Source organism: Oncorhynchus gorbuscha, linkage group LG10 (genome assembly GCF_021184085.1).
Source record: "Oncorhynchus gorbuscha isolate QuinsamMale2020 ecotype Even-year linkage group LG10, OgorEven_v1.0, whole genome shotgun sequence".
Lineage (NCBI taxonomy): Eukaryota > Metazoa > Chordata > Actinopteri > Salmoniformes > Salmonidae > Oncorhynchus > Oncorhynchus gorbuscha.
This window is the reverse complement of record NC_060182.1, coordinates 14,940,969-14,959,383: the sequence shown is the minus strand read 5'-3', so window position 1 is coordinate 14,959,383 and position 18,415 is coordinate 14,940,969. Positions and strand designations below refer to the sequence as shown.

The 18,415-nt window shown below is 50.3% G+C and overlaps 1 protein-coding gene across 3 annotated transcripts in view; it reads left to right on the top strand.

Annotated features, from left to right (window-relative positions):
* Positions 1-10,853, top strand: part of LOC124045584 (cyclin-dependent kinase 17-like) — a 125,382-nt gene extending 114,529 nt beyond the window's left edge. For 2 of the 3 annotated variants that reach the window (XM_046364969.1, XM_046364971.1), the window contains 5 exons: positions 136-178; positions 294-384; positions 557-634; positions 6,069-6,190; positions 10,806-10,853. In XM_046364969.1, coding sequence (XP_046220925.1) covers positions 136-178; positions 294-384; positions 557-634; positions 6,069-6,172 — 316 coding nt within the window. In that variant the 3' untranslated portion in view covers positions 6,173-6,190; positions 10,806-10,853. The remainder of the gene's footprint in view (positions 1-135; positions 179-293; positions 385-556; positions 635-6,068; positions 6,191-10,805) is intronic. The other variant, XM_046364970.1, reaches the window with a different exon arrangement.
* The last annotated feature ends 7,562 nt before the right edge of the window (positions 10,854-18,415 follow it).

Genomic DNA, 18,415 nt, shown 5'->3' with positions numbered 1-18,415 from the left:
CACCTGCACACACAGGCATCACAGGACAGCTGCTGTATGTACTGTACTGCTGTTTTCACTGTAGGAATTCAGTCAGCCTTCGACAGTGTTGTTTTTGTGCCCCCCCTCTCCCCCCCCCCATTTCCTCTCTTCTAGGATAGACAGTGATGGACATGACCTTCTTTCACTGCTACTACAGGTAAGATGGAAGGACGAAACAAATATGGAGGACAAAGTCCTAAAACAATTAATGTGTTCACTTTAGACACAGACCGATGTATGACCCCCCCCCCTCTCTCTCTCTCTCGCTCTAGTTTGAGCCGATGAAGCGCGTATCGGCTGAGGAGGCTCTGAGACATCCATACTTCAGGAGCCTGGGGGAGCAGGTTCAGACACTGTCTGACAGTAGGTCTTCAGCTCAACCTTACATGACCTCACTACATCTATACACCTTATCTTAACCAACAAAGTATATCAACAAACCCATGTCAAACCCACTCTACTCCACGACCACACCTGGCTAGCAGCGTTAAGTGTCCGAGAGAACTCTTTCCCTGATGTGTCTCCCTCATTTCAGCGTCCTCCATCTTCTCAGTGAAGAACATTCAGCTCCAGAGAGACCCAGGGAAGAGGTCTTCAACCTTCCCAGAGTCAGGTGAGCCCTGCTGGGGTTAGAGAGTGGGTTAGAGAGGTGGGTTAGAGAGCTGGGTTAGAGAGCTGGGTTAGAGAGCTGGGTTAGAGAGCTGGGTTAGAGAGGTGGGTTAGAGAGCTGGGTTAGAGAGGTGGGTTAGAGAGGTGGGTTAGAGAGCTGGGTTAGAGAGCTGGGTTAGGGAGGTGGGTTAGAGAGCTGGGTTAGAGAGCTGGGTTAGAGAGCTGGGTTAGAGAGCTGGGTTAAAGAGGTGGGTTAGAGAGCTGGGTTAGAGAGCTGGGTTAGAGAGGTGTGTTAGAGAGCTGGGTTAGAGAGCTGGGTTACAGAGCTGGGTTAGAGAGCTGGGTTAGAGAGGTGGGTTAGAGAGCTGGGTTAGAGAGGTGGGTTAGAGAGCTGGGTTAGAGAGCTGGGTTAGAGAGGTGGGTTAGAGAGCTGGGTTAGAGAGGTGGGTTAGAGAGGTGGGTTAGAGAGATGGGTGGGTTAGAGAGCTGGGTTAGAGAGCTGGGTTAGAGAGGTGGGTTAGAGAGGGTGGGTTAGAGAGCTGGGTTAGAGAGCTGGGTTAGAGAGGTGGGTTAGAGAGATGGGTTAGAGAGCTGGGTTAGAGAGCTGGGTTAGAGAGGTGGGTTAGAGAGGTGGGTTAGAGAGGTGGGTTAGAGAGGTGGGTTAGAGAGGTGGGTTAGAGAGCTGGGTTAGAGAGGTGGGTTAGAGAGCTGGGTTAGAGAGCTGGGTTAGAGAGGTGGGTTAGAGAGGTGGGTTAGAGAGGTGGGTCAGAGAGCTGGGTTAGAGAGGTGGGTTAGAGAGGTGGGTTAGAGAGGTGGGTTAGAGAGGTGGGTTAGAGAGCTGGGTTAGAGAGCTGGGTTAGAGAGCTGGGTTAGAGAGCTGGGTTAGAGAGCTGGGTTAGAGAGCTGGGTTAGAGAGCTGGGTTAGAGAGCTGGGTTAGAGAGCTGGGTTAGAGAGGTGGGTTAGAGAGCTGGGTTAGAGAGGTGGGTTAGAGAGGTGGGTTAGAGAGCTGGGTTAGAGAGCTGGGTTAGGGAGGTGGGTTAGAGAGCTGGGTTAGAGAGCTGGGTTAGAGAGCTGGGTTAAAGAGGTGGGTTAGAGAGCTGGGTTAGAGAGCTGGGTTAGAGAGGTGTGTTAGAGAGGTGGGTTAGAGAGGTGGGTTAGAGAGCTGGGTTAGAGAGGTGGGTTAGAGAGCTGGGTTAGAGAGGTGGGTTAGAGAGGTGGGTTAGAGAGCTGGGTTAGAGAGCTGGGTTAGAGAGCTGGGTTAGAGAGCTGGGTTAGAGAGGTGGGTTGGGGGGACAATAGTTGGAGTAGAAATAGGAAATCTGGAGTGTCTCAAGCAATATGAGCCTGTCTCCAGCATATTTTCCTTTTCTCTCTCTTTCTCTCTCTCTCTCTCTCTCTCTCTCTCTCTCTCTCTCTCTATATATATATATATATATATATCAATTAACAAAATGCAAAGTAAGTGAACAGAAGAAAAATCAAATCCATATTTGGTGTGACCACCCCTTGGCTTCAAAACAGCTTCACGTATGCATCAATTCTTCTAGGTACACTTGCAGACAGTTTTTGAAGGAACTCGGCAGGTAGGTTGGCCCAAACATCTTGGAGAACTAACCACACACAGTTGTGGATTTAGGCAGCCTCACGTGCTTCTCTCTCTTCATGTGATCCCAGACAGACTCGATGATGTTGAGATCAGGGCTCTGTGGGGGCCGAACCATCACTTCCAGGACTCCTGGTTCTTCTTTACGCTGAAGATAGTTCTTAATGACTTTCACTGTATGTTTGGGGTCGTTGTCATTCTGCAGAATAAATTTGGGGCCAATCAGATGCCTTCCCTGATGGTAAACAAAAATGGTATAATGGAGAAGTATCTGCCTGTACTTCTCAGCATTGAGGAGACCGTTCATTCTCACCAAATCCCCAACTCCATTTGTAGAAATGCAGCCCCAAACTGGCAAGGAACCTCCACCATGCTTCACTTGCCTGCAGTCACTCATTCGTGTACCTTCTCCAGCCCTTCAGCGAACAAACTGCCTTCTGCTGCAGTCAGATATTTTACATTTTGACTCATCAGTCCAGAGCCCCTGCTGTCATTTTCTGCCCCCCCAGTTCCTGTGTTTTTGTGCATAGTTGAGTCGCTTGGCCTTGTTTCCACGTCGGAGGTATGGATTTTTGGCTGCAAGTCTTCCATGAAGGCCACTTCTGACCAGACTTCTCCAGACAGTAGATGTGTGTACCAGGGTCCAACTGTTTTCTGACAGTCCTGAGCTGATGACACTGCTGGACATCTGATTGCGAGGGGAAGTAAGCATGACGTGTCTTTCATCTGCTGCAGTAAGTTTCCTTGTCCGACCACTGTGTCTACGATCCTCAACGTCTCCTGTTTCTTTGTGTTTCTTCAAAAGAGCAGCACATCTGGAAGCCTCTGTCTGCCTTGACATGTCTGTCTGCCTTGACATGTCTGTCTGCCTTGACATGTCTGTCTGCCTTGACATGTCTGTCTGCCTTGACATGTCTGTCAGCATTGACATGTCTGTCTGCCTTGACATGTCTGTCTGCCTTGATATGTCTGTCTGCCTTGACATGTCTGTCTGCCTTGACATGTCTGTCTGCCTTGACATGTCTGTCAGTCTTGCCATGTCTGCCTGGGAGAGACTGATGCAGTATAACTACCTTGTGTCTTGTTGCTGGGCTCAGTCTTGACATGTCTGCCTGGGAGAGACTGATGCAGTATAACTACCTTGTGTCTTGACATGGTGTATGACATTTGACAGTAAAACTGTTGTTAGCTGAGTTTGGCTGTTCCTCATCCAGTTTTATTCTTCCTACACAGCTGTTTCTGTTTTAGTTAAGGATTGTGTTTCAATCTACATATTGAATTGATGATCATTAGCACCTGTTTGGTATAATTGTTTAATCATACACCTGACTATATGCCTACAAAATCCCTGACTTTGTGCAAGTGTACAAAGTGCTGTTTTGAAGCCAAGGGGTGTTCACACCAAATATGGTTATGTAGCCAAGGGGTGTTCACACCAAATATGGTTATGTAGCCAAGGGGTGTTCACACCAAATATGGTTATGTAGCCAAGGGGTGTTCATACCAAATATGGTTATGTAGCCAAGGGGTGTTCACACCAAATATGGTTATGTAGCCAAGGGGTGTTCACACCAAATATGGTTATGTAGCCAAGGGGTTTTCACACCAAATATGGTTATGTAGCCAAGGGGTGTTCACACCAAATATGGTTATGTAGCCAAGGGGTGTTCACACCAAATATGGTTATGAAGCCAAGGGGTGTTCATACCAAATATGGTTATGAAGCCAAGGGGTGGTCATACCACATATGGTTATGAAGCCAAGGGGTGGTCATACCAAATATGGTTATGAAGCCAAAGGGTGGTCACACCAAATATGGTTATGAAGCCAAGGGGTGGTCATACCAAATATGGTTATGAAGCCAAAGGGTGGTCACACCAAATATGGTTATGTAGCCAAGGGGTGGTCATACCAAATATGGTTATGTAGCCAAGGGGTGGTCACACCAAATATGGTTATGTAGCCAAGGGGTGGTCACACCAAATATGGTTATGTAGCCAAGGGGTGGTCACACCAAATATGGTTATGAAGCCAAGGGGTGTTCACACCAAATATGGTTATGAAGCCAAGGGGTGTTCACACCAAATATGGTTATGAAGCCAAGGGGTGGTCACACCAAATATGGTTATGAAGCCAAGGGGTGGTCACACCAAATATGGTTATGAAGCCAAGGGGTGGTCACACCAAATATGGTTATGAAGCCAAGGGGTGGTCACACCAAATATGGTTATGAAGCCAAGGGGTGGTCACACCAAATATGGTTATGAAGCCGAGGGGTGGTTACACCAAATATGGTTATGAAGCCAAGGGGTGGTCGCACCAAATATGGTTATGAAGCCAAGGGGTGGTCACACCAAATATGGTTATGAAGCCAAGGGGTGGTCACACCAAATATGGTTATGAAGCCAAGGGGTGTTCACACCAAATATGGTTATGAAGCCAAGGGGTGTTCACACCAAATATGGTTATGAAGCCAAGGGGTGTTCACACCAAATATGGTTATGAAGCCAAGGGGTGGTCACACCAAATATGGTTATGAAGCCAAAGGGGTGGTCACACCAAATATGGATTTGATCTAGATTTTTCTTCTGTTCACTCACTTTGTATTTTGTTAATTGATAAATATAATCTATTAACATGTCTATTTTTGAAAACATTCTTACTTTACAGCATTTTTTCACACCTGGCTAAAACTTTTGCACAGTACTGTATATATATATTTGTTGTGTGTCTATATCGCTTCATCTCTGTTGATGTATGTTGCTGTCTCTGTGCCTCTCTCTCTGTCTCTATGCCTCTCTCTCTGTCTCTGTGCCTCTCTCTCTGTCTCTGTGCCTCTCTCTCTGTCTCTGTGCCTCTCTCTCTGTCTCTGTGCCTCTCTCTCTGTCTCTATGCCTCTCTCTCTGTCTCTGTGCCTCTCTCTCTGTCTCTGTGCCTCTCTCTCTGTCTCTGTGCCTCTCTCTCTGTCTCTATGTCTCTCTCTCTGTCTCTGTGCCTCTCTCTGTCTCTGTGCCTCTCTCTCTGTCTCTATGCCTCTCTCTCTGTCTCTGTGCCTCTCTCTCTGTCTCTGTGCCTCTGTCTCTGTGCCTCTCTCTCTGTCTCTGTGCCTCTCTCTCTGTCTCTGTGCCTCTGTCTCTGTGCCTCTCTCTCTGTCTCTGTGCCTCTCTCTCTGTCTCTGTGCCTCTCTCTCTGTCTCTGTGCCTCTCTGTCTCTGTATCTGTGCCTCTCTCTCTCTGTCTCTGTCTCTGCCTCTCTCTGTCTCTGTCTCTGTGCCTCTCTCTCTGTCTCTATGTCTCTCTCTCTGTCTCTGTGCCTCTCCCTCTGTCTCTGTGCCTCTCTCTCTGTCTCTATGCCTCTCTCTCTGTCTCTGTGCCTCTCTCTCTGTCTCTGTGCCTCTGTCTCTGTGCCTCTCTCTCTGTCTCTGTGCCTCTCACTCTGTCTGTGATCTTTCTGTGTTTCTCATATTGCAGTGTGGTCATAATGCGTCTCACACCGTGTCTTGGGACTCTGCCTTGTGATTTGCAGAGCCGTGCCTGGTTCACACCGTCTACTCCATGCTAGTGTGAACTATGCTCTCTGGTGTGCCGTATTGACATCTGCCTCTACCAAGTTCACTGGTTTTGTCTCTATCACTCTGTCTCACTCTCTCTGTGTCTTTCTCTCTTTCTCTCTTCTCTTCCTGCCTCTCTATTTCTTTCCTCCTCCCGTGTGCCTCTGACAACACCAAACACCTCCCCCTTCTCCCCCTGCCTCTCTCTTCCTCTCTCTCTCTGTCTCTGTCTCTTTCTCATGTACCCCCCACCACCACCACCTTGCCCCTCCCTTCCTAAATAGCAGTGGCCCATAAGCTAGGCTCCGCCCCCTCGCAGTACTTCCAGAGAGAAGGAGCCAATCCCAGGGCTCAGAGTCACGGCCTCTCCTCCCCCTCCACAGGCTGAGTTGCCCCTCCCATTCTGGTAAATACATGCTCTCTCACACTTTCACTTCATTTTCCTCACTTTCAGTACAGATGTCTTTCTGTATGTCCCGATGTCTATCTGTATGTCCCGATGTCTATCTTCGTGTCCACTGCTTATCTGTGCCTATTCTATTCTCCACTTCTAATAACTGTATGAACTGTGTTTCTGTCCATTTCAGACCTACTGCCTTATATTCCCTGTTTACTTATTCTCTGGTTCTTCTTGTTGCCTCTGTGATGTCCTCTCTTCCCCTTGTATCTTCCCCTGCACTTTACCAGTGATGCTCTTCTTCATCCGTGACTCTCTGTCTTTCTCTCTTTCTCCTTCTGTTCTTGTTGCCTCTGTGATGTCCTCTCTTCCCCTTGTATCTTCCCCTGCACTTTACCAGTGATGCTCTTCTTCATCCGTGACTCTCTGTCTTTCTCTCTCTCTCTCTTCTGTTCTTGTTGCCTCTCTTCCCTTGTATCTTCCCTGTGATGTCCTCTCTTCCCCTTGTATCTTCCCCCCTGCACTTTACCAGTGATGCTGCACTCTCTTTCTCCTTCTGTTCTTGTTGCCTCTGTGATGTCCTTACTTTACCAGTGATGCTCTTCTTCATCCGTGACTCTCTGTCTTTCTCTCTCTCTCCTTCTGTTCTTGCTGCCCATGTTTTTCTGTTCATCATTCCACCATTTGCCTTCTTTGTACTTTTCTCTGAGACAGAAACCTCCCAGTGTTGTATTTCAGTGAGGTTGGGGTGAAAGGTCAAACAGAAGGAATTCTGGGAAGGATGGGAGCGAGAGGAGAGATTTTGATTGAAACGCTTTGTTCAGCTCTGTTCAGGTTCCTGCAGAGGGAGATATAGCCTTTGTGTTTTGTCTGTAAGTGTGTGTGACCACAGGGTGCAGTGTGTGTGTGTGTGACAGAGTTCTTTAGATGACTTTGTGTTGTTGTGTTTTGTACAGTTCTGGTTTTGTGCATGTTGAGCTACTGTTAAGGAGAACTCGGATAAATCAAACTTGACATCAAATGTTTTGGATGAACTTTTATTTCAGAGATGGAAGTTTCGATCCTCTTTGTCTGTGTGGGGTGGTACCTGTCTGTGTGGGGTGGTACCTGTCTGTGTGGGGTGGTACCTGTCTGTGTGGGGTGGTACCTGTCTGTGTGGGGTGGTACCTGTCTGTGTGGGGTGGTACCTGTCTGTGTGGGGTGGTACCTGTCTGTGTGGGGTGGTACCTGTCTGTGTGGGGTGGTACCTGTCTGTGTGGGGTGGTACCTGTCTGTGTGGGGTGGTACCTGTCTGTGTGGGGTGGTACCTGTCTGTGTGGGGTGGTACCTGTCTGTGAGGGGGTGGTACCTGTCTGTGTGGGGTGGTACCTGTCTGTGTGGGGTGGTACCTGTCTGTGTGGGGTGGTACCTGTCTGTGTGGGGTGGTACCTGTCTGTGTGGGGTGGTACCTGTCTGTGTGGGGTGGTACCTGTCTGTGTGGGGTGGTACCTGTCTGTGTGGGGTGGTACCTGTCTGTGTGGGGTGGTACCTGTCTGTGTGGGGTGGTACCTGTCTGTGTGGGGTGGTACCTGTCTGTGGGGTGGTACCTGTCTGTGTGGGTGGTACCTGTCTGTGAGGGTTGGTACCTGTCTGTGTGGGGTGGTACCTGTCTGTGTGGGGTGGTACCTGTCTGTGTGGGGTGGTACCTGTCTGTGTGGGGTGGTACCTGTCTGTGAGGGTTGGTACCTGTCTGTGTGGGGTGGTACCTGTCTGTGTGGGGTGGTACCTGTCTGTGTGGGGTGGTACCTGTCTGTGTGGGGTGGTACCTGTCTGTGTGGGGTGGTGCCTGTCTGTGTGGGGTGGTACCTGTCTGTGTGGGGTGGTACCTGTCTGTGTGGGGTGGTACCTGTCTGTGAGGGTGGTACCTGTCTGTGAGGGTTGGTACCTGTCTGTGAGGGTTGGTACCTGTCTGTGTGGGGTGGTACCTGTCTGTGTGGGGTGGTACCTGTCTGTGTGGGGTGGTACCTGTCTGTGTGGGTTGGTACCTGTCTGTGTGGGGTGGTACCTGTCTGTGTGGGGTGGTACCTGTCTGTGTGGGGTGGTACCTGTCTGTGTGGGGTGGTACCTGTCTGTGTGGGGTGGTACCTGTCTGTGTGGGGTGGTACCTGTCTGTGTGGGGTGGTACCTGTCTGTGTGGGGTGGTACCGGTCTGTGTGGGGTGGTACCTGTCTGTGTGGGGTGGTACCTGTCTGTGTGGGGTGGTACCTGTCTGTGTGGGGTGGTACCTGTCTGTGTGGGGTGGTACCTGTCTGTGTGGGGTGGTACCTGTCTGTGTGGGGTGGTACCTGTCTGTGTGGGTTGGTACCTGTCTGTGTGGGGTGGTACCTGTCTGTGTGGGGTGGTACCTGTCTGTGTGGGGTGGTACCTGTCTGTGTGGGGTGGTACCTGTCTGTGTGGGGTGGTACCTGTCTGTGTGGGGTGGTACCTGTCTGTGTGGGGTGGTACCTGTCTGTGTGGGGTGGTACCTGTCTGTGTGGGGTGGTACCTGTCTGTGTGGGGTGGTACCTGTCTGTGTGGGGTGGTACCTGTCTGTGTGGGGTGGTACCTGTCTGTGAGGGTTGGTACCTGTCTGTGTGGGGTGGTACCTGTCTGTGTGGGGTGGTACCTGTCTGTGTGGGGTGGTACCTGTCTGTGTGGGGTGGTACCTGTCTGTGTGGGGTGGTACCTGTCTGTGTGGGGTGGTACCTGTCTGTGTGGGGTGGTACCTGTCTGTGAGGGGTGGTACCTGTCTGCGTGGGGTGGTACCTGTCTGCGTGGGGTGGTACCTGTCTGTGAGGGTTGGTACATGTCTGTGTGGGGTGGTACCGGTCTGTGTGGGGTGGTACCTGTCTGTGTGGGGTGGTATATCAGTGTGGATGACGGATCACCACCTCAAGCTGAACCTCGGCAAGACGGAGCTGATCTTCCTCCCGGGGAAGGACTGCCCGTTCCATGATCTCGCCATCACGGTTGACAACTCTATTGTGTCCTCCTCCCAGAGTGCTAAGAACCTTGGCGTGATCCTGGACAACACCCTGTCGTTCTCAACTAACATCAAGGCGGTGGCCCGTTCCTGTAGGTTCATGCTCTACAACATTCGCAGAGTACGACCCTGTCTCACACAGGAAGCGGCGCAGGTCCTAATCCAGGCACTTGTCATCTCCCGTCTGGATTACTGCAACTCGCTGTTGGCTGGGCTCCCTGCCTGTGCCATTAAACCCCTACAACTCATCCAGAACGCCGCAGCCCGACTGGTGTTCAACCTTCCCAAGTTCTCTCACGTCACCCCGCTCCTCCGCTCTCTCCACTGGCTTCCAGTTGAAGCTCGCATCCGCTACAAGACCATGGTGCTTGCCTACGGAGCTGTGAGGGGAACGGCACCTCAGTACCTCCAGGCTCTGATCAGGCCCTACACCCAAACAAGGGCACTGCGTTCATCCACCTCTGGCCTGCTCGCCTCCCTACCACTGAGGAAGTACAGTTCCCGCTCAGCCCAGTCAAAACTGTTCGCTGCTCTGGCCCCCCAATGGTGGAACAAACTCCCTCACGACGCCAGGACAGCGGAGTCAATCACCACCTTCCGGAGACACCTGAAACCCCACCTCTTTAAGGAATACCTAGGATAGGATAAGTAATCCTTCTCACCCCTCCCCCCCTTTAAGATTTAGATGCACTATTGTAAAGTGACTGTTCTACTGGATGTCATAAGGTGAATGCACCAATTTGTAAGTCGCTCTGGATAAGAGCGTCTGCTAAATGACTTAAATGTAAATGTAAATGTACCTGTCTGTGAGGGATGGTACCTGTCTGTGAGGGTTGGTACCTGTCTGTGTGGGGTGGTACCTGTCTGTGTGGGGTGGTACCGGTCTGTGTGGGGTGGTACCTGTCTGTGTGGGGTGGTACCTGTCTGTGTGGGGTGGTACCTGTCTGTGTGGGGTGGTACCTGTCTGTGTGGGGTGGTACCGGTCTGTGTGGGGTGGTACCTGTCTGTGTGGGGTGGTACCTGTCTGTGTGGGGTGGTACCTGTCTGTGTGGGGTGGTACCTGTTTGTGAGGGGTGGTACCTGTCTGTGAGGGTTGGTACCTGTCTGTGTGGGGTGGTACCTGTCTGTGTGGGGTGGTACCTGTCTGTGTGGGGTGGTACCTGTCTGTGAGGGGTGGTACCTGTCTGTGAGGGGTGGTACCTGTCTGTGAGGGTTGGTACCTGTCTGTGTGGGGTGGTACCTGTCTGTGTGGGGTGGTACCTGTCTGTGTGGGGTGGTACCTGTCTGTGTGGGGTGGTACCTGTCTGTGTGGGGTGGTACCTGTCTGTGTGGGGTGGTACCTGTCTGTGAGGGGTGGTACCTGTCTGTGAGGGTTGGTACCTGTCTGTGAGGGTTGGTACCTGTCTGTGTGGGGTGGTACCTGTCTGTGTGGGGTGGTACCTGTCTGTGTGGGGTGGTACCTGTCTGTGTGGGGTGGTACCTGTCTGTGTGGGGTGGTACCTGTCTGTGTGGGGTGGTACCGGTCTGTTTAACACAATGCTAATATATTATGTTTCTTTCTTTTTTTTCTTCCCCTTTCTAACCCTTTTTCCCCTCCTCCCTCTGTCTGTCTCTGTCTCTCAGCCCAGGGGAAGAGTAGGAGGCAAAGTGTGTTGTTTTAGTGTCGGTGGGGTTGGGGGGGGGGTTGTGAGGAGGACAGTGACGTACGGAACTGTCACACACACACCAACCCCGCCACACACACCGAAGGAGTCCAACACACACCCTGCCACACACACTCACTCACCCCGAAGAATCCAACACACACCCTGCCACACACACTCACAGAAGGAAAGAAAACACACAATACTACCCGAAACAAAAACAACAAGTCAACAACACAAGACTGAGGAACACTAAATGGAGAAAAACAAATGACTTAACATAATGAAGCCAGAGGATGAAAAGACTTGAGGATTTGAACATGAAGGTGAATATGTAAGAAGAGGAAGATGAGAGGAGCGATCCTCCGTGCTGCTTCTACTGCTCAGAGTAAAGCAGTGATTAGGGCCGCTTTGGACTAAGCTGAGTGGATATGGTTTGAACAGGATTTGCTGTATCAGTGAGCTCTAACGGGAGGGGAGGGGGGGGGTATGAGGGGTTGGGGAATGTGAGCCTCTGCAACCCCAGGCTAGAGGACGGGCATATTTAAAGTGAGGGAGGGAAGGGGGGATGAGGGGGTTGGGGAATGTGAGCCTCTGCACCCCCAGGCTAGAGGACAGGCATGTTTAAAGTGAGGGAGGGAAGGGGGGATGAGGGGGTTGGGGAATGTGAGCCTCTGCACCCCCAGGCTAGAGGACAGGCATGTTTAAAGTGAGGGAGGGAACCTCTCCCTCTTTCTTTCTATAGTCTAGACTGAGCTGTAGAACTCTGCTTTTTCATATCACACCCTAACTATAAGCCCTAACCTCAACCCCTAACCCTAACCAACACCTCAAGCCCTATTCTTAACCAACACCTCAAGCCCTAACCTTAACCAACACCTCAACCCCAACCAACACCTCAACCCCTAACCTTAACCAACACCTCAAGCCCTAACCTTAACCAACACCTCAAGCCCTAACCTTAACCAACACCTCAACCCCTAACCTTAACCAACACCTCAACCCCTAACCCCAACCAACACTTCAACCCCTAACCCCAACCAACACCTCAACTCCTAACCTTAACCAACACCTCAACCCCTAACCTTAACCTTAACCAGCACCTCAACCCCTAGTCTTAACCAACACCTCAACCCCTAACCCCAACCAACACCTCAACCCCTATTCTTAACCAACACCTCAACCCCTATTCTTAACCAACACCTCAACCCCTAACTGTTATGCTGGTGAATGAGGACCCAAAAGCGACTTAACGGAAACAGAGTCTTTATTCAAATCTTAAACAAAAGCGATAATCCTAATGCAAAAACAGAAAAACTGAAATCCACTCGTCAGTAGAGAGGAATGACTGGAGACGCGACCACAGGACATGATAATAAATGACAAAGAGACAAGACATGATAATAAATGACAAAACATGACAGTACCCCCCCACTCACCGAGCGCCTCCTGGCGCACTCGAGGAGGAACCCTGGCGGCAACGGAGGAAATCATCAATCAACGAACGGTCCAGCACGTCCCGAGATGGAACCCAACTCCTCTCCTCAGGACCGTAACCCTCCCAATCCACTAAGTACTGGTGACCACGTCCCCGAGAACGCATGTCCATGATCTTCCGTACCTTGTAAATAGGTGCGCCCTCGACAAGGACGGGGGGGGAGAGGGAATACGAACGGGGGCGCGAAGAAAAGGTTTGACACAGGAGACATGGAAGACAGGGTGGACGCGACGAAGATGTCGCGGAAGAAGCAGTCGCACAGCGACAGGATTGACGACCTGAGAGACACGGAACGGACCAATGAACCGCGGAGTCAACTTGCGAGAAGCTGTCGTAAGGGGAAGGTTACGAGTGGAAAGCCACACTCTCTGACCGCGACAATACCTAGGACTCTTAATCCTACGTTTATTGGCGGCTCTCACAGTCTGCGCCCTGTAACGGCAAAGTGCAGACCTGACCCTCCTCCAGGTGCGCTCACAACGTTGGACAAAAGCCTGAGCGGAGGGAACGCTGGACTCGGCGAGCTGGGATGAGAACAGAGGAGGCTGGTACCCAAGACTACTCTGAAACGGAGATAGCCCGGTAGCAGACGAAGGAAGCGAGTTGTGAGCGTATTCTGCCCAGGGGAGCTGTTCTGCCCAAGACGCAGGGTTTCTAAAAGAAAGGCTGCGTAATATGCGACCAATCGTCTGATTGGCCCTTTCTGCTTGACCGTTAGACTGGGGATGAAAACCGGAAGAGAGACTGACGGAAGCACCAATCAAACGACAGAACTCCCTCCAAAACTGTGACGTGAATTGCGGACCTCTGTCTGAAACGGCGTCTAACGGGAGGCCATGAATTCTGAACACATTCTCAATGATGATTTGTGCCGTCTCCTTAGCGGAAGGAAGCTTAGCGAGGGGAATGAAATGTGCCGCCTTAGAGAACCTATCGACAACCGTAAGAATCACAGTCTTCCCCGCAGACGAAGGCAGACCGGTAATAAAGTCTAAGGCGATGTGAGACCATGGTCGAGAAGGAATGGGAAGCGGTCTAAGACGACCGGCAGGAGGAGAGTTACCTGACTTAGTCTGCGCGCAGTCCGAACAAGCAGCCACGAAACGGCGCGTGTCACGCTCCTGAGTAGGCCACCAAAACCGCTGGCGAATAGAAGCAAGCGTGCCCCGAACGCCGGGGTGGCCAGCTAACTTGGCAGAGTGAGCCCACTGAAGAACAGCCAGACGAGTAGAGACAGGAACGAAAAGAAGGTTACTAGGACAAGCGCGCGGCGATGCAGTGTGAGTGAGTGCTTGCTTTACCTGTCTCTCAATTCCCCAGACAGTCAACCCGACAACACGCCCTTCAGGGAGAATCCCCTCGGGGTCGGTAGAAGCCACAGAAGAACTAAAGAGACGGGATAAGGCATCAGGCTTGGTGTTCTTATTACCCGGGCGATAAGAAATCACGAACTCGAAACGAGCGAAAAACAACGCCCAACGAGCTTGACGTGCATTAAGTCGTTTAGCAGAACCCGGTATTCAAAATGCCCTAACGGAGTGTTAAACGCCGTTTTCCACTCGTCCCCCTCTCTGATGCGCACGAGATGGTAAGCGTTACGAAGGTCCAACTTAGTAAAGAACCTGGCTCCCTGCAGAATTTCGAAGGCTGACGACATAAGGGGAAGCGGATAACGATTCTTAACCGTTATGTCATTCAGCCCTCGATAATCCACGCAGGGGCGCAGAGTACCGTCCTTCTTAACAAAAAAAAAGCCCGCTCCGGCGGGAGAGGAAGAAGGCACCACGGTACCGGCGTCGAGAGAAACAGACAAATAATCCTCAAGAGCCTTACGTTCGGGAGCCGACAGAGAGTATAGTCTTCCCCGAGGGGGAGTGGTCCCCGGAAGGAGATCAATACAACAATCATACGACCGGTGAGGAGGAAGGGAGTTGGCTCTGGACCGACTGAAGACCGTGCGCAGATCATGATATTCCTCCGGCACTCCTGTCAAATCACCAGGTTCCTCCTGAGAAGAGGGGACAGAAGAAACAGGAGGGATAGCAGACATTAAACACTTCACATGACAAGAAACGTTCCAGGATAGGATAGAATTACTAGACCAATTAATAGAAGGATTATGACATACTAGCCAGGGATGACCCAAAACAACAGGTGTAAAAGGTGAACGAAAAATCAAAAAGGAAATGGTCTCACTGTGGTTACCAGATACTGTGAGGGTTAAAGGTAGTGTCACATCTGATACTGGGGAGAAGACTACCATCTAAGGCGAACATGGGCGTGGGCTTCCCTAACTGTCTGAGAGGAATGTCATGTTTCCGAGCCCATGCTTCGTCCATAAAACAACCCTCAGCCCCAGAGTCTATCAAGGCACTGCAGGAAGCAGCCGAACCGGTCCAGCGTAGATGGACCGACAAGGTAGTACAGGATCTAGATGGAGAGACCTGAGTAGTAGCGCTCACCAGTAGCCCTCCGCTTACTGATGAGCTCTGGCTTTTACTGGACATGAAATGACAAAATGTCCAGCAGAACCGCAATAGAGGCAAAGGCGGTTGGTGATCCTCCGTTCCCTCTCCTCCGTTCCCTCTCCTTAGTCGAGATGCGAATACCTCCCAGCTGCATGGGCTCAGTCTCTGAGCCGGAGGGAGGAGATGGTTGAGATGCGGAGAGGGGGAACACCGTTAACGCGAGCTCTCTTCCACGAGCTCGGTGACGAAGATCTACCCGTCGTTCTATGCGGATGGCGAGTGCAATCAAAGAGTCCACGCTGGAAGGAACCTCCCGGGAGAGAATCTCATCTTTAACCTCAGCGTGGAGTCCCTCCAGAAAACGAGCGAGCAACGCCGGCTCGTTCCAGTCACTGGAGGCAGCAAGAGTGCGAAACTCTATAGAGTAATCCGTTATGGATCGATCACCTTGACATAGGGAAGCCAGGGCCCTAGAAGCCTCCTTACCAAAAACTGAATGATCAAAAACCCGTATCATCTCCTCTTTAAAGTTTAGATAATTGTTAGAACACTCAGCTCTTGCCTCCCAGATAGCTGTGCCCCACTCCCGAGCCCGACCAGTAAGGAGTGAAATGACGTAAGCAATCCGAGCTCTCTCTCTTGAGTATGTGTTGGGTTGGAGAGAGAACACAATATCACACTGGGTGAGAAAGGAGCGGCACTCAGTGGGCTGCCCAGAGTAACATGGTGGGTTATTAACCCTAGGTTCCGGAGACTCTGAAGACCAGGAAGTAGCTGGTGGCACGAGACGAAGACTCTGAAGCTGTCCTGAGAGGTCGGAAACCTGAGCGGCCAGGGTCTCAACGGCATGACGAGCAGCAGACAATTCCTGCTCGTGTCTGCCGAGCATTGCTCCCTGGATCTCGACGGCAGTGTTGCGAGAATCCGTAGTCGCTGGGTCCATTCTTGGTCGGATCCTTCTGTTATGCTGGTGAATGAGGACCCAAAAGCGACTTAACGGAAACAGAGTCTTTATTCAAATCTTAAACAAAAGCGATAATCCTAATGCAAAAACAGAAAAACTGAAATCCACTCGTCAGTAGAGAGGAATGACTGGAGACGCGACCACAGACTGCAGGTCGCTTCGGGAAGGCACCGGCCGTAGCTGACTTTGACACCTGCTCACACGCAGCATCTGAAGAAGGTAAAACACGACAGGGCGGAACAAGGACACAGAACAGCGAACATCAAGCAAGGATCCGACAAGGACAGAAGCGGAAAACAGAGGGAGAAATAGGGACTCTAATCAGAGGGCAAAATAGGGGACAGGTGTGAAAAGAGTAAATGAGGTAGTTAGGAGAATGAGGAACAGCTGGGAGCAGGAACGGAATGATAGAGAGAGAGAGAGAGCGAGAGAGGGAGAGAGGGAGGGGGAGAGAGAGGGATAGAAAGAGGGAAAGAACATAATAAGACCAGCAGAGGGAAACGAATAGAAGGGAAGCACAGAGACAAGACATGATAATAAATGACAAAACATGACACTAACCTTAACCAACACCTCAAGCCCTAACCTTAACCAACACCTCAACCCCTAGTCTTAACCAACACCTCAACCCCTAACCCCAACCAACACCTCAACCCCTAACCTTAACCAACACCTCAACCCCTAACCCCAACCAACACCTCAACTCCTAACCTTAACCAACACCTCAACCCCTAACCCCAACCAACACCTCAACCCCTATTCTTAACCAACACCTCAACCCCTACCATTAACCAACACCTCAAGCCCTAACCCCAACCAACACCTCAACCCCTAACCCCAACCAACACCTCAACCCCTAACCTTAACCAACACCTCAACCCCTAACCCCAACCAACACCTCAACTCCTAACCTTAACCAACACCTCAACCCCTAACCCCAACCAACACCTCAACCCCTATTCTTAACCAACACCTCAACCCCTACCATTAACCAACACCTCAAGCCCTAACCCCAACCAACACCTCAACCCCTAACCCCAACCAACACCTCAACCCCTAACCCCAACCAACACCTCAACCCCTAACCTTAACCAACACCTCAAACCCCTAACCTTAACCAACACCCCAAGCCCTTACCTTAACCTTAACCTTAACCAACACCTCAACCCCTAACCCCAACCAACACCTCAACCCCTATTCTTAACCAACACCTCAACCCCTAACCTTAACCAACACCTCAACCCCTAACCCCAACCAACACCTCAACCCCTATTCTTAACCAACACCTCAACCCCTAACCTTAACCCACACCTCAACCCCTATTCTTAACCAACACCTCAACCCCTAACCTTAACCAACACCCCAAGCCCTAACCTTAACCTTAACCAACACCTCAACCCCTATTCTTAACCAATACCTCAAACCCCTAACCTTAACCAACACCCCAAGCCCTAACCTTAACCTTAACCTTAACCAACACCTCAACCCCTATTCTTAACCAACACCTCAACCCCTAACCTTAACCAACACCTCAACCCCTACCATTAACCAACACCTCAAGCCCTAACCCCAGCCAATAGCTGAAACATCGACACCTAGCTAACTACCATACCGCCGGTCGTGTCCATTTCTCTACCCCACACACACACATGTATGCACATGCACACACACACACGAGGCATAGAATTGTGTCTATAGGATGCTAATCCTTTGATTCCAAATCATATTTGGAATGGAATGGATTACATACTGAGCCTGGAGAATCTCACTATTTAATCCATTCCATGCTTCCCACCCCCCCCGCACACACATTTGTACATTACAGTGCCCAGACCTGGCATCCCGAAGGTCGACTCTATAGCACCTGATCCCTCATTCTATTACCTCGTCAATCAGTCACTCAGGCAGAATACGGTACCAATACAGTACCCAGACCTGGCATCCCGAAGGTCGACTCTATAGCACCTGATCCCTCATTCTATTACCTCATCAATCAGTCACTCAGGCAGAATATGGTACCAATACAGTACCAATACTTTACCAATACTTTACCAATACAGTACCAATACTTTACCAATACGGTACCAATACAGTACCAATACTTTACCAATACGGTACCAATACTTTACCAATACGGTACCAATACAGTACCAATACAGTACCAATACTTTACCAATACGGTACCAATACAGTACCAATACTTTACCAATACTGTACCAATACAGTACCAATACTTTACCAATACGGTACCAATACAGTACCAATACTTTACCAATACTTTACCAATACAGTACCAATACTTTACCAATACGGTACCAATACAGTACCAATACTTTACCAATACGGTACCAATACAGTACCAATACTTTACCAATACGGTACCAATACAGTACCAATACTTTACCAATACGGTACCAATACTTTACCAATACAGTACCAATACAGTACCAATACAGTACCAATACTTTACCAATACAGTACCAATACTTTACCAATACTGTACCAATACAGTACCAATACTTTACCAATACGGTACCAATACAGTACCAATACTTTACCAATACTTTACCAATACAGTACCAATACTTTACCAATACGGTACCAATACAGTACCAATACTTTACCAATACGGTACCAATACTTTACCAATACGGTACCAA